This window comes from Antechinus flavipes, chromosome 5, assembly GCF_016432865.1.
Source record: "Antechinus flavipes isolate AdamAnt ecotype Samford, QLD, Australia chromosome 5, AdamAnt_v2, whole genome shotgun sequence".
NCBI classification, from domain to species: domain Eukaryota; kingdom Metazoa; phylum Chordata; class Mammalia; order Dasyuromorphia; family Dasyuridae; genus Antechinus; species Antechinus flavipes.
In genome coordinates, this window is record NC_067402.1 from 275,953,070 (window position 1) to 275,976,342 (window position 23,273).

The following is a 23,273-nucleotide window of genomic DNA, read 5'->3' on the forward strand; positions in this document are numbered from 1 at the left end:
CCTTCCTGCTGCAATTCCCCTACTCCCACTCCAAACAGAGCCTAACATTGACATAAAGTCCCAAATCAAGAAAAAGGATCGAAAAATTAGCAAACTTCAACAGCAAAAAGAACCTGACTATAAAAAGCTACTATGATGACAGGGAAGATCAGGACACACAAAAACAACTTCATACAAAGCCTCAAAGAAAAATGGGAATCGAACACAAACCTGACAAGAATTCTAGGAAGAACTAAAAATTGATTCTAAAATTGAAATGAGTGATAGAGGAAAAAATAGGTCAAGAAGTGAGAACAAAAGAAGAAAATTATGAAAAGATAGCAGCTTGGTAAAAGAGATACAAAATACTGATGAAAATAACCTTAAAGAATTGACAAAAGGAAAAAGAGATACAAAAATTCACAATGAAAATAATTTCTTAAAAAGCAGAATTGGTCAAATGAAAAAAAGTACAAAAGCTCACTGAAAAAAAGAATTTTTTAAAAAATTAGAATTTGACAAGTGAAAACTAATGACTCCATGAAAAATCAAGGAACAACGTAAGAGTCTAAAGAATGAAAAAGAAAAAGAAGAAAATATGAAATAGTTCGTTGAAAAAACAACTGATCTGGAAAAAAGATTAAGGAGAAATAATTTAAAAATTATCTGATTACCTAAAAAATTATGATTAAAGAGAGAACCCAATTGCAGACTGAAGCATCTCCATTTCTCCCACTCTCCCTCTCTCCCCCCCACCCTTTTCTCCTCTCTCTCTCTTCTTCCTTTCCTTCCTTTCTTCCTTGTGTTCCCTCCCTCCCTCCTTCCTCCTTTTTCTCCCTCCCTCCCTTTCTTCTTTTCTTTCTTTCCTCCCTCCCTTCCTTCCATCTAAAGAAGGATGCCCTGGGAGAAAGGGGAAGGGAAAGATAGAATGGGAAAAATTATCTCACATAAGAGAAGCATGCAAGGAAAAGCTTTTACAATGAAAGGGGAATTGGTTGGGGGTGGAGTGAGAAGAGACAATGCTTGAACCTCACATTCAAGGTAGAATGGTGGAAACAAAATAACTTGAGAAGAGGGACATAATAAAAAGAGAAGAATAAACTGAAGAAAACAGGATGAAGGGAAATATATAGTTAATAATCATAACAATGAATGTAAATGGGACGAACTCATTAGAAACCAGACACCAACAACATGCTGTTTACAAGAAATACATTTAAAACTGAGAGACATATAGAACTAAAATAAGGGGCTAGAGCAGAATCTGTTTTGCATTAGCTGAAGTTAAAAAAAAAAAACAGCAATCATGAGAAAAGCAAAAATAGAATTAATTGAAAGGGATAAGCAGGGAAACTACATCTTGTGGGGGAAAAAAACATATACAACGAGGTAATATCAATACTAAACATGTACATCCAAATTCTTAAAGAAAAGTTAAATGAGCTAATAGATATAAAATTTTGCTAGTGGGAGACCTCAACCTTCCCCTATTAGAGCTAGATAAATCTAACTGTAGAATGAATAAGAAGTCAAGGAGATGAATAGAATCTTAGAAAAGTTAGATATAATAGACATCAAGAGAAAATTGAATGCAAATAGAAGGGACTATATCTTTTTTTCAGTTGTAAATGACACCTTTATAAAAATTGACCATACATTAGGGCATGGAAAACCTACAAACAAGTGCAGAAAAGCAGAAATATTAAATGAATCCTCTTCAGACTTCAATACAACAAAAATTATATTAAGGGCTGTGGAAACATAGGTTTAAAGTTAATTGTAAACTAAACAATCTAATACTAAAGAATGAATGGGTTGAAAAAGAAATCAAAGAAATAATATTACTAAAGAGAATAATAACAATGAGAGGACATTACAAAATTCATGGGATTCAGCCAAAGCAATACTTAAGGGAAAATTTATATCTTTAGATGTGTATATCAATCAAAAAAAAAAAAAAGGCAGATCAATACATTAGATAAGCAACAACAATAACAATTAAAAATGTAACAAATTAAAAGGCCCTAATTAAATGTCAAAATGAAATTCCTGAAAAATCAAAGGAGAGATTAGTAAAATGGAAAGTAAGAAAATCTTTGAACTAATACAAGTAGAAGCTGGTTTTATATACTCAATAAAATACATAAATCATTGGTTAATTTATCTTTAAAAAGAAGAAAACCAAATAACCAGGATGAAAAGGGTATATACACTACCAATGTAGATGAAATTAAAGCAATTATTGAGTTCTTTTTTTCCTATTAAATGCCAATAAAACTAGGAATCTAAATGAAATGGATGAATGTTTACAAAAATATAAATTGCCCAGATTAACAGAAGAGGAAATAGAATATTTAAATAATCCTATCTTAGAAAAATAAATTGGAAAAGCCATTAATAGGCTGTCTAAGAAAACATCCATAGGACCAAATGGATTTTCAAGTGAATTAAGAAACAATTAATCCCAATAGTATATAAATTAATTGAAAAAAAGGGCAAAGAAGTCCTACCAACTTCCTTTTATAACACAAATGTGGTTTTGATGCTTAAACTAGGGAGAGAAAAAACAGAGAAAGGAAACTATAATTAATATCAATGTGAACATTTTAAATAAAGTATTTGAAGTAAATTATGGTAATATATCACCAGAATGATATATGACCAGGTAGGATTTATACCCAGAATGCAAAGTTGGTTCAATATTAGGAAAATTATCAGCATAATTGACCTTATCAATAACAAAACCAACAGAAATCATGATTATCTCAATAGATAAAGAAAAAGCCTTTGACAAACTACAACACCTATTCCTATTAAAAACCCTAGTAAAGTATAAGAAATTATGGAACTTCCTTTTAATGATAAGTATTGTCTATTGATCTAATATCAAGAGCAAGCATTATCTCTGATGGATTTAAATTTGAAGTCTTTCCAATAAGATCAGGAGTGAAACAATGACTTGTATTATCATCACTATTTTTCAATATTGTGGTAGAAATGCTAGCACAGCAATTAAATAAGAAAAATAAATTGCTGAGAAAAGACTATCACTCTTTTCAGATGGTGTGATGGTATATTTAAAGAACCCTAGTGAATCAACTAAAAAATTATTTGAAACAACAACTTCAGCAAAGTTTCAGGATATAAGATAAATCTATATAAATCTTCAGCATTTCTATATACTACCAACAAAACCTAGCAGCAAGTATAGAAAGAGAAATTCCATTGAAAATAACTGCACAAGATAACTGTAGAAATATGTATACATATATTGTATTTAACATGTATGGGACTACCTGCCAGCTAGGAGACAGAGTGCAGGGAAGGAGGAGAGAAGTTAGAACAGAAGTTTTTGCAAGAGTCAATGTTGAAAAATTATCCAAACATATGTTTTATCAATAAAAGCTATTAAAAAAAAGAAAAGAAATGCAGACAAAATAAAATACTTGGGAATCTATCTAAACCAAGACGAACCCTGGAATTATATGAACACAATTGCAAAACAGTTCACAGAAATAAAGACAGCTTCAAACAATTGGAGAAAAACTACTTGCTCATTGGTGGGCTGAGCCAATATAATAAAAATAATAGTGCTATCTAACTTACTTTTCTTATTCAGGAGCATGTCAATTAAACTTCCAAAGAATTATTTTGTAGAGCTAGAAAAAGTCCTAACAATTTATCTGGAAGAAGAGAACCAAGAACATCAAGGGAGTCAATGGGGAAAAAATGTAAAGGAAGGTAGTCTACCAGTACCAGTTTTCAGATTTCATTGAAAAGTGATAATCATAGCACCAGCCCTGGTTAGGAAGATCTGAGTTCAAATCTGGCCTCAGACACGTAACACTTTCTAGCTGTGTGACCCTGGGCAAGTCACTTAACCCCACTTGCCACAGCAAAAAAACCCAAAAAAAAGTCATAATCATCAAAATAATACAGTATTGTCTAAGAAATAGAATACTAGGTCAGTGGAATAAATTGGATATAAAATAGTATTTGATAAACCTATCCAAGCTTTTTATGTTAAGAACTTGACATTTGACAAAAATTAATGGGAAAACTGGAAAACAGTTTGGCAGAAACTAGGCATAGTCTCTCATATCATATTCCAAGAGAAGGATGAAATGGATAAATGATTTAAACATAAAGGGTGGTATTAGAAGTAAGTTGGGGGAACATGGAAAAATATATCTGCTAAATCTAGGGATGAGGGAAGAGATTATGACCAACAAGAGATAAAGATTGCAGGATGTAAAATGGATGATTTATATTACATGAAATTAAAAAAACTTTTGCACAAATGGAACTAATATAGCCAAAACTATGAGAACAGAAAGCTGAGGGGAAAATTTGCTACAGGTTTTTCTGAAAAAGGCCTCATATATAAAAATAAGAGCCATTCCCCAGTTGATAAATGGTCAAAAGAAATGAACAAGCAGTTTTCATATTAAGAAATTAAAGCTATCAATAATCTCATAAAAAAATGCTCCAAATCATTATTGTTTAGAGAAATGCAAATTAAAATAACTCCAAGATACCACCTCATACCTATCATTGGCTAATATAACAGAAAAGGAAAATGATAAATATAGGAGATGTGGGAAAAATAGGAACATTATTTTTAATGTACTGTTGGTAGAGTTGTGATCTAGTCCAATCATTCTGGAGAACAATTTGGAACTATGCCCACAGGGCTTTAAAATTGCAATACTCTTTGCCCTAGCAACACTACTACTAGGTCTGTATCTCAATAGAATTAAATAAAAAGGAAAAAGACCTATTTGTACACAAATATTTATAGCAGTTCTTTTTGCAGTAGCAAAGAATTGGAAACTTAGGAATGTCCATCAGTTAGGGAATGGCTAAGTGAGTTGTGGTATATAATTGTGATGGAATGTAATTTTGCTTTAAGAAATGATGAGCAGAATAGTTTCAGAAAAATCTGAGAAGACTTATATAAACTCATAAAATAAAATGAATGGAACTCGAAGGATATTGTACACAGTGATAGCAGCATTGTAAAGCTGATCAACTGTGAAAGACTTAGCTACCTTAATTAAGACAATGATCCAAGACAGTTCCTGAGGATATATAATGAAAAATGCTATCCACCTTCAGAGAGAGAATGAATGAAATTTTTTTTTGAATGAATGAATTTTTAGGATAGATTGAAGCATGCTTTATTTTTGTTTTATTTTGTTTGTGTTTTCTTTTACATCATGACTAATGTGGAAATGTTTTGCATGATCTTATATTTATATTAAATCTATGTTAATCTATATTAAATTGCTTGCCTTCTCAAGAAGAAGAGATAGGAGCAGAGAGACAATTTGGAACTTCAAGTTTTAAAAAAGAATGTTAAAAAAACTTTTACATGTAATTGGAAATAATGAAATAAATAAAAATAGTTAAAATATAAAATATTTTATATTTATAAAATATAAAAATAGTTAAAATATAAACCTCAAACTCAAATTCAGTAAGGCAGAAATAGTAAATGCATCCTTTTCAGACCACGATGCAATGAAAATTACATTCAATAAAAAGGTAGGGGAAAATAGACCAAAAAATAATTGGAAATTAAATAATCTCATACTAAAGAATGATTGGGTGAAACAGAAAATCATAGACATAATTAATAACTTCACCCAAGAAAATGACAATAATGAGACATCATACCACAATGTGTGGGATGCAGCCAAAGTGGTAGTAAGGGGAAATTTCATATCTCTAGAGGCCTACTTGCATAAAATAGAGAAAGAGAAGGTCAATGAATTGGGCTTACAACTAAAAATGCTAGGAAAGGAACAAATTACCCCCAGTCAAACACTAAACTTGAAATTCTAAAAATAAAACAAGAAATCAATAAAATTGAAAGTAAAAAAAAAAAACTATTGAATTAATTAATAAAACTAAGAGTTGGTTCTATGAAAAAACCAACAAAATAGACAAACCCTTAGTAAATCTGATTGAAAAAAGGAAAGAGGTAAATCAAATTGTTAGTCTTAAAAATGAAAAGGGAGAACCCGCCACTAATGAAGAGGAAATTAGAACAATAATTAGAGGTTAACTTTGACCAACTTTATGCCAATAAATTAAATAACTTAAATGAAATGGAAAAATGCCTTCAAAAATATAGCTTGCCCAGATTAACAGAGGAAGAAGTAAATAGACTAAATAGTCCCAAAAAGAAATAGAACAAGCTATTAACCAACTCTCTAAGAAAAAAATCCCCAGAACCAGATGGATTTACATGTGAATTCTACCAAACATTTAAAGAACAATTAACTCCAATGGTATGTAAACTATTTGAAAAAATAGGGGTTAAAGGAGTCCTACCAAATTCCTTTTATGACACAGACATGGTACTGATACCTAAACCAGGTAGGTTGAAAACAGAGAAAGAAAATTTTAGACCAATCTCCCTAATGAATGTTGATGCTAAAATCTTAAATAAAATATTAGCAAAAAGATTACAGAAAATCATCCCTAGGATAATACACTGACCAAGTAGGATTTATACCAGGAATGCAGGCTGGTTCAATATTAGGAAAACTATTAGCATAATTGACTATATCAATAATCAAATTAACAAAAACCATATGATCATCTCAATAGATGCAGAAAAAGCATTTGATAAAATCCAACATCCATTCCTAATAAAAACACTTGAGAGGATAGGAATAAAGGGACTTTTCCTTAAAATAGTCAGGAGCATCTATTTAAAACCAGCAGTAAGCATCATATGTAACGGGGACAGACTGCAACCATTCCCAATAAGATCAGGAGTGAAACAAGGTTGCCCACTATCACATTATTATTTAATATTGTATTAGAAATGCTAGCCTCAGCAATAAGAGTCGAGAAAGAGATTAAAGGAATTAGAGTAGGTAATGAGGAAACCAAACTATCCCTCTTTGCAGATGATATGATGGTATACTTAGAGAACCCCAGAGATTCTACTAAAAACCTATTAGAAATAATTCATAACTTTAGCAAAGTTACAGGATACAAAATAAATCCCCATAAATCCTCAGCATTTTTATACATCACCAACAAAATCCAACAACAAGAGATACAAAGAGAAATTCCATTCAAAATAACAATCGATAGCATAAAATATTTGGGAATCTATCTACCAAAGGAAAGTCGGGAATTATATGAACAAAACTACAAAACACTTTCCACATAAATAAAGTCAGATTTAAATAATTGGAAAAATATTAAGTGCACTTGGATAGGCTGAGTGAATATAATAAAGATGACAATACTCCCTAAACTTATCTATTTATTTAGTGCTATATCAATCAGACTCCCAAGAAACTATTTTAATGACCTAGAAAAAATAACAACAAAATTCATATGGAAGAACAAAAGATCGAGAATTTCAAGGGAATTAATGAAAAAAAAATCAAATGAAGGTGGCCTAGCTGTACCTGATCTAAAACTATATTATAAAGCAGCAGTCAACAAAACCATTTGGTATTGACTAAGAAATAGATTAGTTGTTCAGTGGAATAGGTTACGTTTACAAGACAGAATAGTCAACTAGCAATCTAGTGTTTGACAAACCCAAAGATCCCAATTTTGGGGATAAGAATTCATTATTTGACAAAAACTGCTGGGAAAACTGGAAATTAGTATGGCAGAAATTAGGCATGGACCCACATTTAACACCATATACCAAGATAAGATCAAAATGGATCCATGATTTAGGCATAAAGAACAAGATCATAAATAAATTAGAGGAACATAGAATAGTTTACCTCTCAGACTTGTGGAGGAGGAAGGAATTTGTGACCAAAGAAGAACTAGAGATCATTATTGATCACAAAATAGAAAATTTTGATTACATCAAATTAAAAAGCCTTTGTACAAACAAAACTAATGCAAACAAAATTAGAAGGGAAGCAACAAACTGGGAAAACATTTTTACAATTAAAAGTTCTGATAAAGGCCTCATTTCCAAAATATATAGCGAATTGACTCAATTTATAAGAAATCAAACCATTCTCCAATTGATAAATGGTCAAAGGATATGAACAGACAATTTTCAGATGATGAAATTGAAACTATTTCCACTTACATGAAAGAGTTCCAAATCACTATTGATCAGAGAAATGCAAATTAAGATAACTCTGAGATACCCCTACATACCTGTCAGATTGGCTAAGATGACAGGAAAAAATAATGATGAATGTTGAAGGGAATGCAGAAAAACTGGGACATTGATACATTGTTGGTGGAGTTGTGAATGAATCTGACCATTCTGGAGAGCAATCTGAAATTATGCCCCCAAAGTTATCAAACTGTGCATAGCCTTTGATCCAGCAGTGCTATTACTGGGCTTATATCCCAAAGAGATACTATAGAAGGGAAAGGGACCTGTATGTGCCAAAATGTTTGTGGTAGCCCTTTTTGTAGTGGTTAGAAACTGGAAAATGAATGGATGCCCATCAATTGGAGAATGGTTGGTAAATTGTGGTATATGAATGTTATGGAATATTATTGTTCTGTAAGAAATGACCAGCAGGATGAATACAGAGAGGCTTGGAGAGACTTATATGAACTGATGCTAAGTGAAACGAACAGAACCAGGAGATCATTATACACTTCGACAACAATATTGTATGAGGATGTATTCTGATGGAAGTGGATTGCTTTTTTTTTTTTAATTTTTTAAAATTTTATAATAACTTTATATTGACAGAATCCATGCCAAAGTAATTTTTTTTACAACATTATCCCGTGCACTCATTCTGTTCTGATTTTCCCCCTCCCTCCCTCCACCCTCTCCCCTAGATGGCAAGCAGTCTTATATATGTTAGATTTGTTGCTGTATATCCTGGATACAATATATGTTTGCAGAACCGAGCAGTTCTCTTGTTGCACAGGGAGAATTGGATTCAGAATGTAAAAATAACCCGGGAAGAAAAACAAAAATGCAAATAGTTCACATTCGTTTCCCAGTGTTCTTTCTTTGGGTGTAGCTGCTTCTGTCCATCATTTATCAATTGAAATTGAGTCTTTGTCAAAGAAATTGGAAGTGGATTTCTTTGACAAAGAGAAGATCTAACTCAGTTCCAGTTGATCAGTAATGGATAGAAGCAGCTACACCAGAGAAGGAACACTGGGAAATGACTGTAACCTGTTTGCATTTTTATTTTTCTTCCCAGGCTATTTTTACCTTCTGAATTCAATTCTTCCTGTGCAACAAGAGAACTATTCGGTTCTGCACACATATATTATATCTAGGATATACTATAACATATTTAACATGCATAAGACTGCTTGCCATCTGGGGAGGGGGTGGAGGGAGGTAAGAGAAAAGTCAGAACAGAAGTGAGTGCAAGGGATAATGTTGGGAAAAATTACCCAGGCATATGTTCTGTCAATAAAATGTTATAATAATAAAAAAAAGAGAAATAATAAAATTTTTTTTACATGTAATTGGAAATAATGAAATAAATAAAAATAATTAAAATATATGGGTAAACGAATCTAAAAGTAACTTTAAAAATAACAGAATAATAATAATAAAATAATTGAATCCAACATTTCTCTAGTTAACAGTTCTGAAATACTGTAAAATATACAAATAAACTTTATATCCTTTGGTTAAAAAGTAGAATTTCAAGGAAGCCCAGGAAATTTATTCAAGTCTGAATCTACCAGTTTTGACTATCACAAACTAGCCTTAGATTAACCCCTTATAGAACTGCCAAATCTTTTTCCTGATATTTGTCTTCCAATATTTGGTTAATACTTCAAATTGGCTCTCTTGTTTGTGGGTAGGAGGGAAGAAAGGGGATAACTCCAAAACCAGTGGCCAACATAAGGTTAATTGTAACAAACTTTTAATTTATCTTGACGTTAACAACTTAAAATTCTCATTTTGAAGCATTCTAATTTTCATTTTTCATCAGCACTTTGGAGAATTCACCGTCTCTCTTAGTGATGTATTGATGGCTTGGAAGCAATTACTACATGAAAAACTAGATCTGCCATTTGAAGATATGGAAGTGGTTGAACATTATAAAGACATCAGAAAGACCTATGATGCTTTTTTGAAGAATGCTAACATTCTTGACCTTATTGATGTGTACCAGAAGTGTCAAACATTGACTTCTACTTGTGAAAATAAAGTAATGTCTCCTGTAAGTAATTTTAAAATATTATTTTACTTTTAAACAAAATATGAGCTTTTATAATAGGCTTCTTTTTTTAAAATACTACTTTTATTTTGGGAAATATGTTAAAAGTAGAAAATCTCTGAAAACTGTTCTTTAAGGATGTAATTTAGTGTTATGTAGAAAAGTAGAAAGAGCAGGAGCTCTAGAATCAAAACACCTGGTTTCAAATCCTCTCTCTGATGCCCTTTGTAACCTTGGGCTTAATAACTAATAAGTTAGTTTTGGTGGCTTCTGAAATTCCTTCCAGTTCTAGATTTCTGATCTAGACCAAATTTTTTATCATAAGATTTACTTCCAAGAACTTTACTTTTACTGTTTACTTTGCACATGTGATAGTAAAACTGTACTGCTAGAAATCTCATTTCCTACAAAATATCTCAAGGGCTAATTTTGTTTGCCTATTTAGATTTATAGATTGTTATTGTTTGTCCTTTATTCTTGAAGAAGACTATCACATTAAGAAGGTGATGTCATGACTTACATGTGAATTGGAGTTAGGTGAGGCAGAGCTGTGCAAAGTTATCCAGCTTCATTTTCTCCTTCAGAGCCGTCTAGGTCCAATGGCCAGATAGAGATCAGGACTAGGATTAGAAGTTTGGTTATTGTTGTTATTGTTGTTGTTGTTTTTTGGGGGAGGAGTCAATAAATTTCAGAGTCTAGCATAGGGCCTTGCACAAAGAAGTTACTAGAAAATTTTCTTTTTCTGACTTATCTTTGCCTTTTTGTGAATTGAACCTTTTGTAACTCACATTAAGAATAAGAAAACCATTTTCCTCTATATTTGGAAACAGTTTGAGTAGTGGTGAACCCATCTAGTAAAAATACCTTTTATGTGACTGCTCACTAATGACTTTCATAATTTTTACTTTTGAGAGATCTAAATAAAGTAAATTTTTGTTTTTTGTTAATTTGAATAATTTTCCTTTTTTGGAAATATTATGGTTATATTTCTTTTAAAATTTTAGTTTGTTGATATAGTAGTATTATAGTTTTTCCACTCTTTGCTATTTTCCCTTTCTCATTTAAAATTTCCCTTTTTTTTTTTTTTTGATCACATCTGCAAATTATTTATCAACTTCATTGGTCTTTTAAAAAATCCAGCTCATGGTTTTACTTATTATTACTTTTATTATTCACTTTATTAGTATCACTTTCTTAGCTCTGAGTTCTGTCTATTCCAAAAAGTTTATTTATTTTTTTTGTTTTCTCCTCCATTGTTTTTTCTTTTCTTCGTGGATTTTCCAAACACTTTCTCTTTTTTTCTTCTTTCTGTTTTTACCAAGCTAGAAGCTATCACAAAGCAAGTATTTTTCTTTTAGTTTTGCTCATGTGTACAGCCTACACTTGTTTAAGAAAACTTACTTCACAAATTCAGGATGTGGGAGGTGTGGTTAGACAATTGTTTCTGTGAAAAAGATCTGGTGGTTTTAATAGACTTCAAGTTTAATACAAGTCAGTATACAACATGATATTAAACATCCCCCTAATAGACTCTGTGTGTGTGTGTGTATGTGTGTGTGTGTGTGTGTGTGTATGTGTGTGTGTATACAAACATACACAAAAAGAGAGACACAGAAAGAGAGAGAGAGTCCAGAGTGAGGGAGGTGATTATTCCTTTGGTTACCTGATATCTGCACTACTGTGTTTATTTCTGAGAACTGTAATTTATTTATTAAAAAAAATTAAAAATAAAATAATAAAATTTAAAATATATTTTATCTTTCCCCAATTACATTTTAAACATTTTTTTTAAGTTTTAAGTTTCAAATTCTGCCTGTCCTTTCTTTTTTCACCATCCCCTTTCTGTCCCATCTCAACTCTGAGACGGTAAGTAAATATAAGTTATGCATGTACAATCATGTAAAACATTTCCATATTTATCATTTTGAAGTTTGGAATAAGAAAAAAAGAATGAAAGAAAATAAAAAATGGCTTGCTTCAGTCTATATCCAAACAATGTTAGTTCTTTCTCTGGAGATGTAGAGTATGCTTCATCATTAGCCCTTTAGGATTGTCTTGGAACATTGTATTGCTGAGAATTTCTAAGTCATTCATAGTTCTTCATCCTATAATATTGCCATTACTGTGGGCAATGTTTTCCTGTACAGTGTTCCCTTTACTTTGCATCAGTTCATGTAAGTCTTTCCAAGTTTTTCTGAAATTATCTTCTTTGTCATTTCTTTTAGAACAATATTCCATGACAGTCATGTAATATAGTTTTTTAGCCATTCTCCGTGGTCATGCCTTTTTTCCACTTCTTAGCCACCGCAAAAAGAGCTGCTATAAATGTTTTTGTATGAATACGTCTCTCCACTCCCTACCCCCTATATCTTTTCTAGTTTCTAATTTCTGTGTCCTGCTCATTCTCACCCCAACTTCCCTGCCCTTGGTTCGTTTTGCTTTGATCTTTAATTCTGACTGAAGTCTTCTTGAAGAAGTAACAGGTCTCTTCTGGTTAGTAATGTCTGTCCTGAGCCCTTGCTCCTTTCTCTTTAGCTGAGTGGCAGCTTTCTCCTGAATCTCAGTTTCTCCTATTAAAACAAATTTTAATAATGGAGAAAATAAGATTGTCCCTATTTTCCAGGAGTTTACAGAAAAAGTGTTAACACACTAAAGAGTAGCTGGAAGAGGAAAGAAGAATGGACAAGGGGCAAGGCTACTAGGTGGAGGCAGAGTCTGAAAGAAAGTGAACAGTGCATTGGGGGCTTCTCACAGCATCCCAGTTCCAGGCAGGAATTCATCAGTCTCTGAGTCAGCCTGATGGAGGAGTCATCCTTAGCAAGGCAAGACAGCTGATGTGGAGGTGGAGCCAGAAGAGAACCCTCACTAATTAGCTAAGCCTGTTAGCAAACACGAGATCATTTAATGCTGCTATTACAGATCCATCACACCACTGGCATTGGTAATAGCCCCAAATGATTTTTTTCATACAGGAAAAATCCGATCAAATTAGAGTTGACACATGCTTTTTAAGGCTAAGTACGTCTTGTACAACACCAGTGTGCAAGATAAATCTGCTAGTTCTGATGAGATGACAGTTCAAGACTGTTTTTAATTCTTATTTTTGTGGCTTTCAGTTGAACCCCAATAGTACTTGAAGGCAAATTTATTAGATTATAGCAATATATCACAAAGATTATATACTAAGGTTGGTATAGGGCTGCATCAATATTAAGAAAACTAAACATAATTCATAAGAATAACAAAAATATAATCATAATTAAGATGTACAGAAAAAGTTTTTGAGAAGACATAATACCTATTTCCCAACAACATTAGAAAGCATTGCATTAAAAAGGGGTTTTCTTCAACATGATAAGTAGAATCTGTTTAAAATCAAGAATAAGTATTAACTGTAAGGAAGATAAACTAGAAGCTCTTCCAATAAGATGAGGGGTAAAGCAAGGATGTCTGTTGTCAGAATTACTATTCAGTATAGTGTTAGAAAGGTTAGCTATCACAATAATAAGAAAAATTGAGAGAACAGGTATAGAAAAGAGACAAAATTATCACTTTATTGCAGGTGATATGACAGTATACTTAGAGCACCCCAGAAAGTCACCTATATAATTGAAACAATTTCAGTAAATTTACAAGATATAAAATAAGCCATACAAATCAAATATATTTCATTACCAACAAAATCCAGTACAAAGAGATAGAAAGAAAAATTCCATTTGAAACAACTACAGAAAGTATAAAACACACAAGAATCTACCTACTAAGACATCTATAGAAACTATATAGCCATATTTATAAAATTTTTTACACAAATAAAAGACAGTTCTGAATAACTAGAGAAATGTTAATTGCTCATGGATAGGCCAAGTCAATATAATACAGATGACAATGCTATCCAAATTAATTTACTAACAGTGCCATTTCAAATTTCCAAATGATTACTATAAAGAATTAGAAAAAATAATAAATTTTTTCTGGAATAAAAGTTCAAGACTATCAAGGTAACTAAGAGGGAAAATGGGAAGAAGGAGAGCCTAGCAGTATCATATTTCAGACTATAGTTCGAAACCATAATTAACAAAATGATTTGATATTAGATAAGAAATATAGTGATTGTTCAGTGGAACAGATTAGGTACACAACATATAGAAGCAAATAAATAAGTGTTTAATGAACATAAAGATCTCAACTACTGGAACAAGAACTCACTATTTCAGAAAATCCAAAAAACAAGCCCAAAACAACAAAACTTGGGGAAAGTTGAAAAATAGTTTGGCAGAAATGTCTCACCATATACCAAGATAATGGGTACATGATTTATATATAAAGGGTGAAATCATAAATTAGAAGAAAATGTAAGAAATAACCCACTACATCTATGGATAAGGGAAAAGTTTATGACCAGAAGAGATCTAGAGGTTCATGGAAGGTAAAGTGGATAATTTTATTACTTGAAATTAAAATTTTTTTTCCCACAAACAAAACCAATGTTGCTAAAACTAGAAGAGAATCAGGACATGGGGAAAGATAGGAATTCTTTGTAGCAAGTTTCTTGATAAACACGCTCATCATCAGGAGATGGCTGAATAAATTCTAGTATATGAAGGTGATGGAATACTATTGTGCTGTAAGAAAAGATGAAAAGGAAGGTTTCAGAGAAACTTGGAAAGACTTGTATGATCTGATGCAAAGTGTAGTGAGCAGAACCAGATCATCAATTTAGAGATTAATAGCAATTCTGTAAAGACAAATTTGAAAAGGTTTAGGAATGCTGATCAACACAATGATTCATCACAATTCCAGAAGACTCATGATGAAACTAATCTCCAGATGAAAAGCTAATGGCTGCCTGTTTTTGTCCTGATTTTGGACATAGCTAAGACAAGAAACTGTTTTGCTTGAATATATATGTTTATAATGGGTTTTGTTTTTCATATTTTCTCAGTAGGACTAAGGATGGAGTGGGTGGGAGGGAAAGAATATGAAGCCAAAAATAAAATTGAATTTGGGAAAAACAAAAAGAAAAAAAAAAGATAACAAATTGATGTGGATTGTGTCAGTTCAGTTTTATTCTAGGATTACTCCTGAGAAATGACTTTTCTTTTCTCTCCTGAATCCCTTTCACCTAAGAAACAATTCTGCTTTTTGTGGTTCTTTGTGTCCCTAGAAAAGAATTAGGGAATAGAGAGTGGGAATAGAATTAACAAGCCAGACAACTTTCTAGCTGCTCTTGGGTTAAATCTTCATAGTGTGACTGGTTTTTTTTTATCTGAAGTAACATAACTTCCAAGCATATTAACTATAATCCTATTTAAATAGATATGAAATGCATTTCAAAATAAACATTTCTTTAATTTTTTAATTATCTTTACAGTTACTTTTTTCTATATTTACCTGTTATACATAATTGACTATCATCTTTAGGTATTCCAGCTAATTATGATACATATTATGATTTGTCTAAGGAATGGAAATATGTTAAAATACTGTCTGTCTTTAGTCTTGTTGTGAAATTGTTCTCAACTTCAGGCTTCCTCTTTTGTAAGACTAGAGAAGAAAAGTAAATTGGTGGGAATGCTATGGTTCAGAAATACCATGGCAAACTCCTCTGATATATCCTTGTCCTTACAGAGTTATTTATTAGAAATTTTCAGTCCTTTGTATTGTGACATATTCATTTTATCTTGTGTGTTTATTGCAGGTACAACTATTAGATTTCATATCTGGAAGATCGTGCACATCCTATGAAAATATAAATCCTTTTGGATCAGAATCTCCAACCACTAAATGCAACTTGGATAATAAAAAGGTACCAGGAAAATGGGATTAGTAGAATATGATTCCTGAAGCACCTCTACATAAATAAGAGAGTTGGATTTGGAGTCAAGTAGTTTGGGGTTCAGATCCTGCCTCTTTCCCTTAGTAGTTGTGGGACTGTGAGCAAGTCACTCACCTTCCCCAAGGCTCAGTTTGCTCATCTGTAAAACAAGGGGTTTGAATTCGATGACTTCTTCGTAGAAAGAATGGCCATGTTGGTATTTCCTTTAGTGATAATGGCGTCTTGACCAGTCCTTCTCCTCTTGTGAGCTCTAAGTCCTAGGCTCATTGATCCCTTGAATTTGAGTATAAGCTCTTTGAGGGCAGAGAGTCTTTCACTTTTACTTTTGTATGAATGTAGTTCAAAAAACAGTGCCTTTCGCTATAATTACTAGTCAATATTGCATCGAATCTTTATTAAAACACAGCTCACAAGTGTGTATATGTATGTGTGGTAAGAGGGTGAAGATTGTGGTGGAAGTGAGACTTAATTGGGTTTTTAAAATTCATTTAAATAAAGCATTGGCCAACATCTCTTTTCATTTGCATGTTGTTAGTAATTGGCTGGTAGAGAGAATGACCACATAACAAAAACCTTATTAAGACTTTTTTTTCCCCTAAAAATTTTATTTTTTTAATCTGATCTTAACAAATACTAAATAAAAGGAGCATTTCCATATACAAAGTAGAACAGAAAAAGACATGAGGCTCAATTAGATAGATTTTCTATAGGCTAAATCTATGTGACCATGAACAGATCAAAAATTGATTAGTAGTTTTTGTTGAAGGTACTTTTAATGTAAGATGAATGATGAGATTGAAAGATTAGAAACCTCATAATATGTTTTGCCATATAAAGAATGTTTTACCATAAATCATCTAAACAATATGGTTTACCATGTAAACAATATCTGGATACTTAAGAAACATTTATGAGTTTATTGATGTTGGTATTCCCTTCAGTGATGATGGGATCTTGTCCAGACCTTCATATCTTGTGTAAAACTTGTCTTTCCATATTTCCATCTTGCCAAAATACTGGGAGCCATTCTTTAGCATTCTAGATTCTGTGAATCCTGCTGTGAATGATCTCACTACATGACCAATTCATCTACAAGATGCTCCCCAAATGTTCAGAGGGACTATTTGTGTTTGACATGTGGCAGTATGTTCTGAGCTCATACTGATCTGATCAGCTATAGTCAGACACACATAACTGAACTCAAACATAGCAATGTCATTTTGGTTCTCTTTGAGAATGAAGGACAACAACCAGCTTGTATTATTACTGCTTATATTGTTTCTAAAATGATTGAAACTATTTAGGTAGTCATTATTTTAGATCTCTATTATGTTTTCACCTGAACATAGAGTAGTATACTTTCTGTTTATTAATTGTATACTTTTTTCATGTATTTTGTAAAAGGAAAAGCTAGAAAACATAGTTTCATGTCAGAAAATATTCTTAGAAAGCATTAAAAGCGTACTGAATGTCTGAGATAGCCTTCTAGTTAACCTTGAGAATAGACACCAAAGATGTTTGCTATTTCAAGATGAGTATTTCTAGATGAAGTTTTTTTTAATGTGTGTGTGTGTGTGTGTGTGTGTGTGTGTGTGTGTGTCCATGTGTATGTATGTGGGTGTCCATGTGCGTGAGTATATGCACACATGTGTGCTTTGGTCACACGTGTTTTAGTTAGGCTAAATTGGTGCTGTGGAAATTCTGAAGCAACAAATGCAGAACATTCACAATTTCACTTTGCCCCCATAGTTTTGCTAGCTCTGTTCTATTTTTCTCCCTTATGTATTATTCACAAATTGGCACAAAAACTGGTTTTCTTCAATAAGAAATAAGTGGGGAGTGAAGGAATGAAAAAAGAAAAAAAACTTGAATAAGATTCTTCAATATCAAAATAAGTTTTGCAAATGCTTTTTGAGATCTGTGGAATCAGTCCATTTCACAAAAACAAATAGCGGTATTTTTATTTTTGGTATCTTCAGAAAAGTTCCAATCTTGTGGATTTTTCCAATATATGCCATTTCTTCTGGACCAAAGATCTCTTCTTCTGTGGAATGCTTTTTGAGAGTGCCTCTTCAAAGCCACTTGAGAATACAACAGCAAGGGTACCATAACTGCCATGTTATCTGACCATAATGAGAGGGAGAGAGCTCCAACTGTAGACAGAAGTCAAAATGACTCTAACTGTAAAGAATCCAAGATATTTTTCCTTCAAGTTTGCCCAGGCCCACAAGTCAGGAGAGAATGTGCCAATTGTAGCAAGCAAGTTGTAAATGTGAGAACTAAAGCTTTAGACTTTTACCCAGCAGAGAATTGGTAAATCTGTAGTGATTAACCTTTTTTTTCCCCCCTTGGGAGTGAGGTGGGGGCCTTAGAACAGGTAGCAAAATAGGAAGTAGATTATATTAAGTGTAGAAAAAATAGAGAATTAAGTTATTGATACTTAAGAGCTTTTATTTGCCTTGTTGAGATTTTAATCTTTTGTCAAATTAATATTTCTTCCAGATGTCAGAGAGGTACAAATAGGATTTCAGTGTTTAATAGATAAAAGATACATAGAGGGAATTAAAAAGGTTGTTAAACATCTAGCCTACTGCGTTATATTCTTTACAAGTATCATTTATTATTTAGAAATTCTTTTAAGATCAATACCTTGCTTCTTGTAATATCTCCAAACCAAAACTGGCGTTTCCAGGTAGCTCACTTCTAAAGTAATATGGACTATCCAACTTTCCAATTTCTAAATATGGTTGTAAAGTTGTATAGTTCTTGGAAAACTCTTAAGGAATTGTATTATTTCTTAGTGCTTACTGGGAGTGGGGAAGAAGGAACAAGCATTTATTTAATAATAATTAAGTGTTAAGCATTGTACTAAATCTCTTACAAATATTACTTCAATTGATTAGTGGACCAATTTAAGACCACAAATATTGAAGGGTATTTTTAGAATATGCAAAACATAAAATTTGAGATACAAAACCAAAAAAAATTAAAATATTCCAGAATCCAAAACAAATATTAGAAAAGTTATAACTAATTTGTGACCCAAATTATAACCAATCTACTACTTGGAAAATGTTTAGTGTCTTCCATGTGTCTGACACTCTGCCAGTATTAAGAATGCAGATATAAATGAACCAGAACTTGTCTTCAAGGAGCTTACATTCTATCAAGGAAGACACATAAAATATTTATGCATATAAATACATACAAAATAAATAATAGGTAATTTAGTATGGAAACATTAACATTTGGAGAGATCAAATAAGGCCTCATGTAGAAAGTTTATTGTGTAGGGGAATGACATGGTCAGATCTCTACCTAAGGAAAATCATTTTGGCATTTATATAGAGAATGGATTGGAGGAAAGGAGGGACTTGAGATGTTAGTTGAGATGGGAAAGACTAATTAGAAAACTATTGTAATAATCTAGGCAAGAGGGGATAAGGACTTGAACAAGGAAGGATAGCCTTATGAGTGGAGAGAAGGGCCCCTGATTGATTCCTGATGAAATTAATGAGCATGTTGCTATTATTCGTCCTTCAATCTGGAAGGGGACCAATGGCATCAGGAGAGTGATGTCTTGACTTCCAAGTAGATTGTATTTAAACTAAAGTCTTTTCCGTTCTGAGTTTGTCTGGGGCAACACCCATCCAGTGCTTAGGGCTAGATAAGAATTAAAGCCAAAGATGGCCTTTTTTGCCTTCACAAAAGAAGGCTAATGACTATGAAGAGTTGAAAGTTACAGAAAGCTTAAAAGGATGTGAAACCCTCACCAATAACAAGACAGTTCAAAAATAATGTGGGTTTAGGGGGGAAGATAATGAATTCAGTTTTGGAGATGTTGAATTTAAGATGCCTATGGGGCATTTGGGGGGAAAGAGACAGACAGAGAGAGATAGAGGAGAGAGGGAGGAGAGAGACACACCCACACTCACAGAGAGAAAAAGAGAAAGAGACAGAGACAGAAAGAAACAGAGAGAGACAGAGACAGAGGCACCAAGACAGAGCCTTCAGAGCCCACAATTAGAAGATATGATATGATGATTCAGCAAAGGAGACTGAGAAGAAGCAGTTGGGAGAAGAGAAGCAGAGATAGCATGAAGGGGTGATAGAAAAACCTAGAGAGGACAAGACAGTCAGCAGTGTCAGGTACTATGGAGAGCATCAGGAATATTAAAAGTATAAAAACAAACATATAGATGTTCATTCAAATATTACTCGAGCCTCTCTTACATACACATAATGTGCAAAATGGGACACGCAAATCTTGTGCGCCCTTATCTTAGCCCAATTGTACATCTGTTTTTTGGCTGACAGAAAGTAAAGGGAGAAGTACAGACTATGGACATTGTTGGGAGTCAGGAGTGAAGCCTTAGGGGAACATGCAGCTCAATAGTGAGTGGCCCCCTGCTTTGGGATTCCATCCTTCATAGAACATTCTCCAAGGACACCAATAATAGCCACTATGGATGCAGATTCCTCAGGGACTTCTACTTCACTTTTCTAGGTTCAGCTCCTTTCATTGAAAAGCATCCATTTTTATCAAATGGATTATATCTTAGAAAGTCGGGCATTCCCCATCACATCCCTCTGAAGTCTTGCTATTAGGTTACCATTAAGAAGTTCAAGTTTCCCAGGTATCATTTCCCACCCCTGATTACTAGTGTGGGAGGTGTTCTGAGGTTTGGATACATCAGTTGTGAAACCTTGCCCACGATGTTGATCTTTTCTATATGTTTTCAGGATCAACCCCAGAATTTTAGAACTTGTTGGGTATTTAAAAACCTTTCTGCACATAGGAAGCCTTTGGGTTGGACTTTAAAGGATGATGGGGAAATTAGCAGATGAAATAAGAAAGGGAATAAATGTCAGTCATGCGATAGGAAAGTACAGCATGTGTTCAGGGATTTCTTGTATGGAGAAGATTTAACTTGAAGCAAATTAAAGAAAGGTGTCAACAAGTTGTGAGGGGCTTTAAATGTCCTGTAGAAGTGCACTACTGAGTCACTGTGGATTATTTGACCATATGAGAAAAAGAAGCCCAATGGCAAGATATAAAAGGAATAGTTTGGAAGGTAGACAGTGAGGTGAGGTGGGAAAGATCTCTTAGGAAATGCTTATGGGCGTTCAAAGGCTTTTATTGGGATTTAGGGGCATAGAAATAGGAGATGGGGGGAGAGACCAATTCTCAAACAACAGAGTCCCTGCCCTTAAGAACTTTACAGTCTAATAAGGTAAGACTTGTTAATAATAACAAGATGATAGCTATCACTTTTGTACTTTTATGTAGTACTTTACAGTATACAAAGTGCTTTACATTTGATCTTTCCAACAATCATGGGAAGTAGATGCTATTATTCTCTCCATCTTACAGATGAGGAAGCTACAGAAAACTGAGATTAAGTGGCTTGCCCAGTATCACATAGTTAAAGAGTCTAGGAAGCAGAATTTATATTCAGGTTTTCCTTATTTCAAATCTTCTCTATCCATTGGACACTAGAATTGAAAAGGAGAGGGTTGGGGAGATCACTTGTACAGAGGCACGGCTTGAAGTTATCTGGGGAGAAAGATTTGATTAACCCAATATCAGACAAAGTAAGGTGAAAGCTCAGGATTCTTCCCCTCCACAACTTATTTATTTATTTAATTGTTTTGATGCATATCGTTTAATGAATCATATTGGGAGAGAAAAGTCAGCAAAAGGGAAAAACCTTGGGAGAGATTAAAAAAAAAATGGAGAAGAGAAGAGAAGAAGCAAATTTTTCATAGTTGATCATCGCATATTTTTGCTGTTATTGGGTACAATGTATTCCTGGTTCTGCTCATTTTGTTCAGCACCAGTTCTTATAAATCTTTCCAGGCCTTTCTAAAATCAGCTTGTTCATCAATTTTTATAGAACAATAATATTCCTTTACTTTCTTATATCAAAACTTATTCAGCCATTTCCCAATTGATGGGTATCTACTCATTTTCCAATTCTTTGTGACCACAAAAAAGAAGCTAAGGATTCTTTAAAGGAGAACAATCTAGGAATAGACAGCCTTTACAAAGGAGATGGAAATAGAATGATGTGATGGGGGATCTATATTTGGATGAGATAATAGCAACTTTGAGAGTGCATAGTATTTGCCCAAGAGAAAATAATAGAGAGAAAAGAAAAGGTGATTTGGGAGTAGGTTGGGTGATTAAGAAAAGCAAATACTTATAATAGAGAAGAGAAAATATTATTTAGAAGCTTCATTACTGCTCCTTCCCAAACAACTCTTTTGTGGGTCCATTTTCTTCAGTGTATATGAGATTGTAATCTTCCAAATAATCATTTGATGTTTTATTGAACAGGTACAGTCAATAGCAAGGAAAATTATCTGTTCATATTTAAGCCTGTTGGTGAATTCAAAGAATGACTTAGCCTTGGCCCACATCATTAACATTCCTGATAGAGAACTTGGAAGAAAAGCTTTCACGGACCTTAAACATGCTGCTCGAGAAAAACAAATGCCTGTTTTCCTGGTATGGAAATCTGAATTTTCAAAGTGGTTCAGTTTCTTTGTCATTAGGTTTAAAACTTTCCTCTAATGTTTTTATAAAGGGGTTGTTTTATTTTAAAATATTTGATGGTGAGATTGTTTGAGAGTCAGAAGAAATCGCATCTATATTATTAACTTAGGTTCTATACATTTTCTATACATCTCTGTATATGGGCTCCTTCACATAATTGACTGTTTTCCAAAGAAAATTTGTCAAGACTTTATTTGCTTCCTTTATAGAAAAGTTCTTATTTCAGTGACTTTCAATAAAAGTATTTTCTTAGGTCTCAAGTTTCTCTATTTGTAAAATGAAAGAATTGGACTAAATGGCTTCTGAGGATCTGGGATCCTTTATTTTTTTCATTTTTAAAATATTTATTTTAAATATTTTAATAAATACCTTATATAAATATTTAATTTAATTTAATATTTAATAAATATTTAAAATATTTATTTATTTTTTAGATCCTTTGAACACATCTATTATTCCATTATCTGAAGCCAAAATAATTTCCCCTTGTTCTTAGACATGAGTATGAACATATGATTATTATTTCATGGAATTTTAGAACTTTGTTATATAAATGAGGAAATAGCTTCTGTTCTCAAGGAGCTTGCATTCTGAAGACCAGATCTGAAGGCCCTTCTTCCCTCCCACTTCTAGATGATAGCAAAAAACCAAAGAGGTACAACATTCCTATCTACCCTGATGTCAACAGAACTCTGGTCTTTCTTGAAAAGTAGATAGAACCTTCTAGTGTCTTACTCACAAG

General features: G+C 32.9%; 1 protein-coding gene across 1 annotated transcript in view; it reads left to right on the top strand.

The window, feature by feature from the left end:
- Positions 1-23,273, top strand: part of PARPBP (PARP1 binding protein) — a 62,906-nt gene that overhangs the window by 6,683 nt on the left and 32,950 nt on the right. Inside the window, exons 2-4 of the mRNA XM_051961087.1 lie at positions 9,906-10,136; positions 15,835-15,942; positions 22,313-22,483. Of these exons, the coding sequence (XP_051817047.1) occupies positions 9,906-10,136; positions 15,835-15,942; positions 22,313-22,483 (510 nt within the window). The remainder of the gene's footprint in view (positions 1-9,905; positions 10,137-15,834; positions 15,943-22,312; positions 22,484-23,273) is intronic.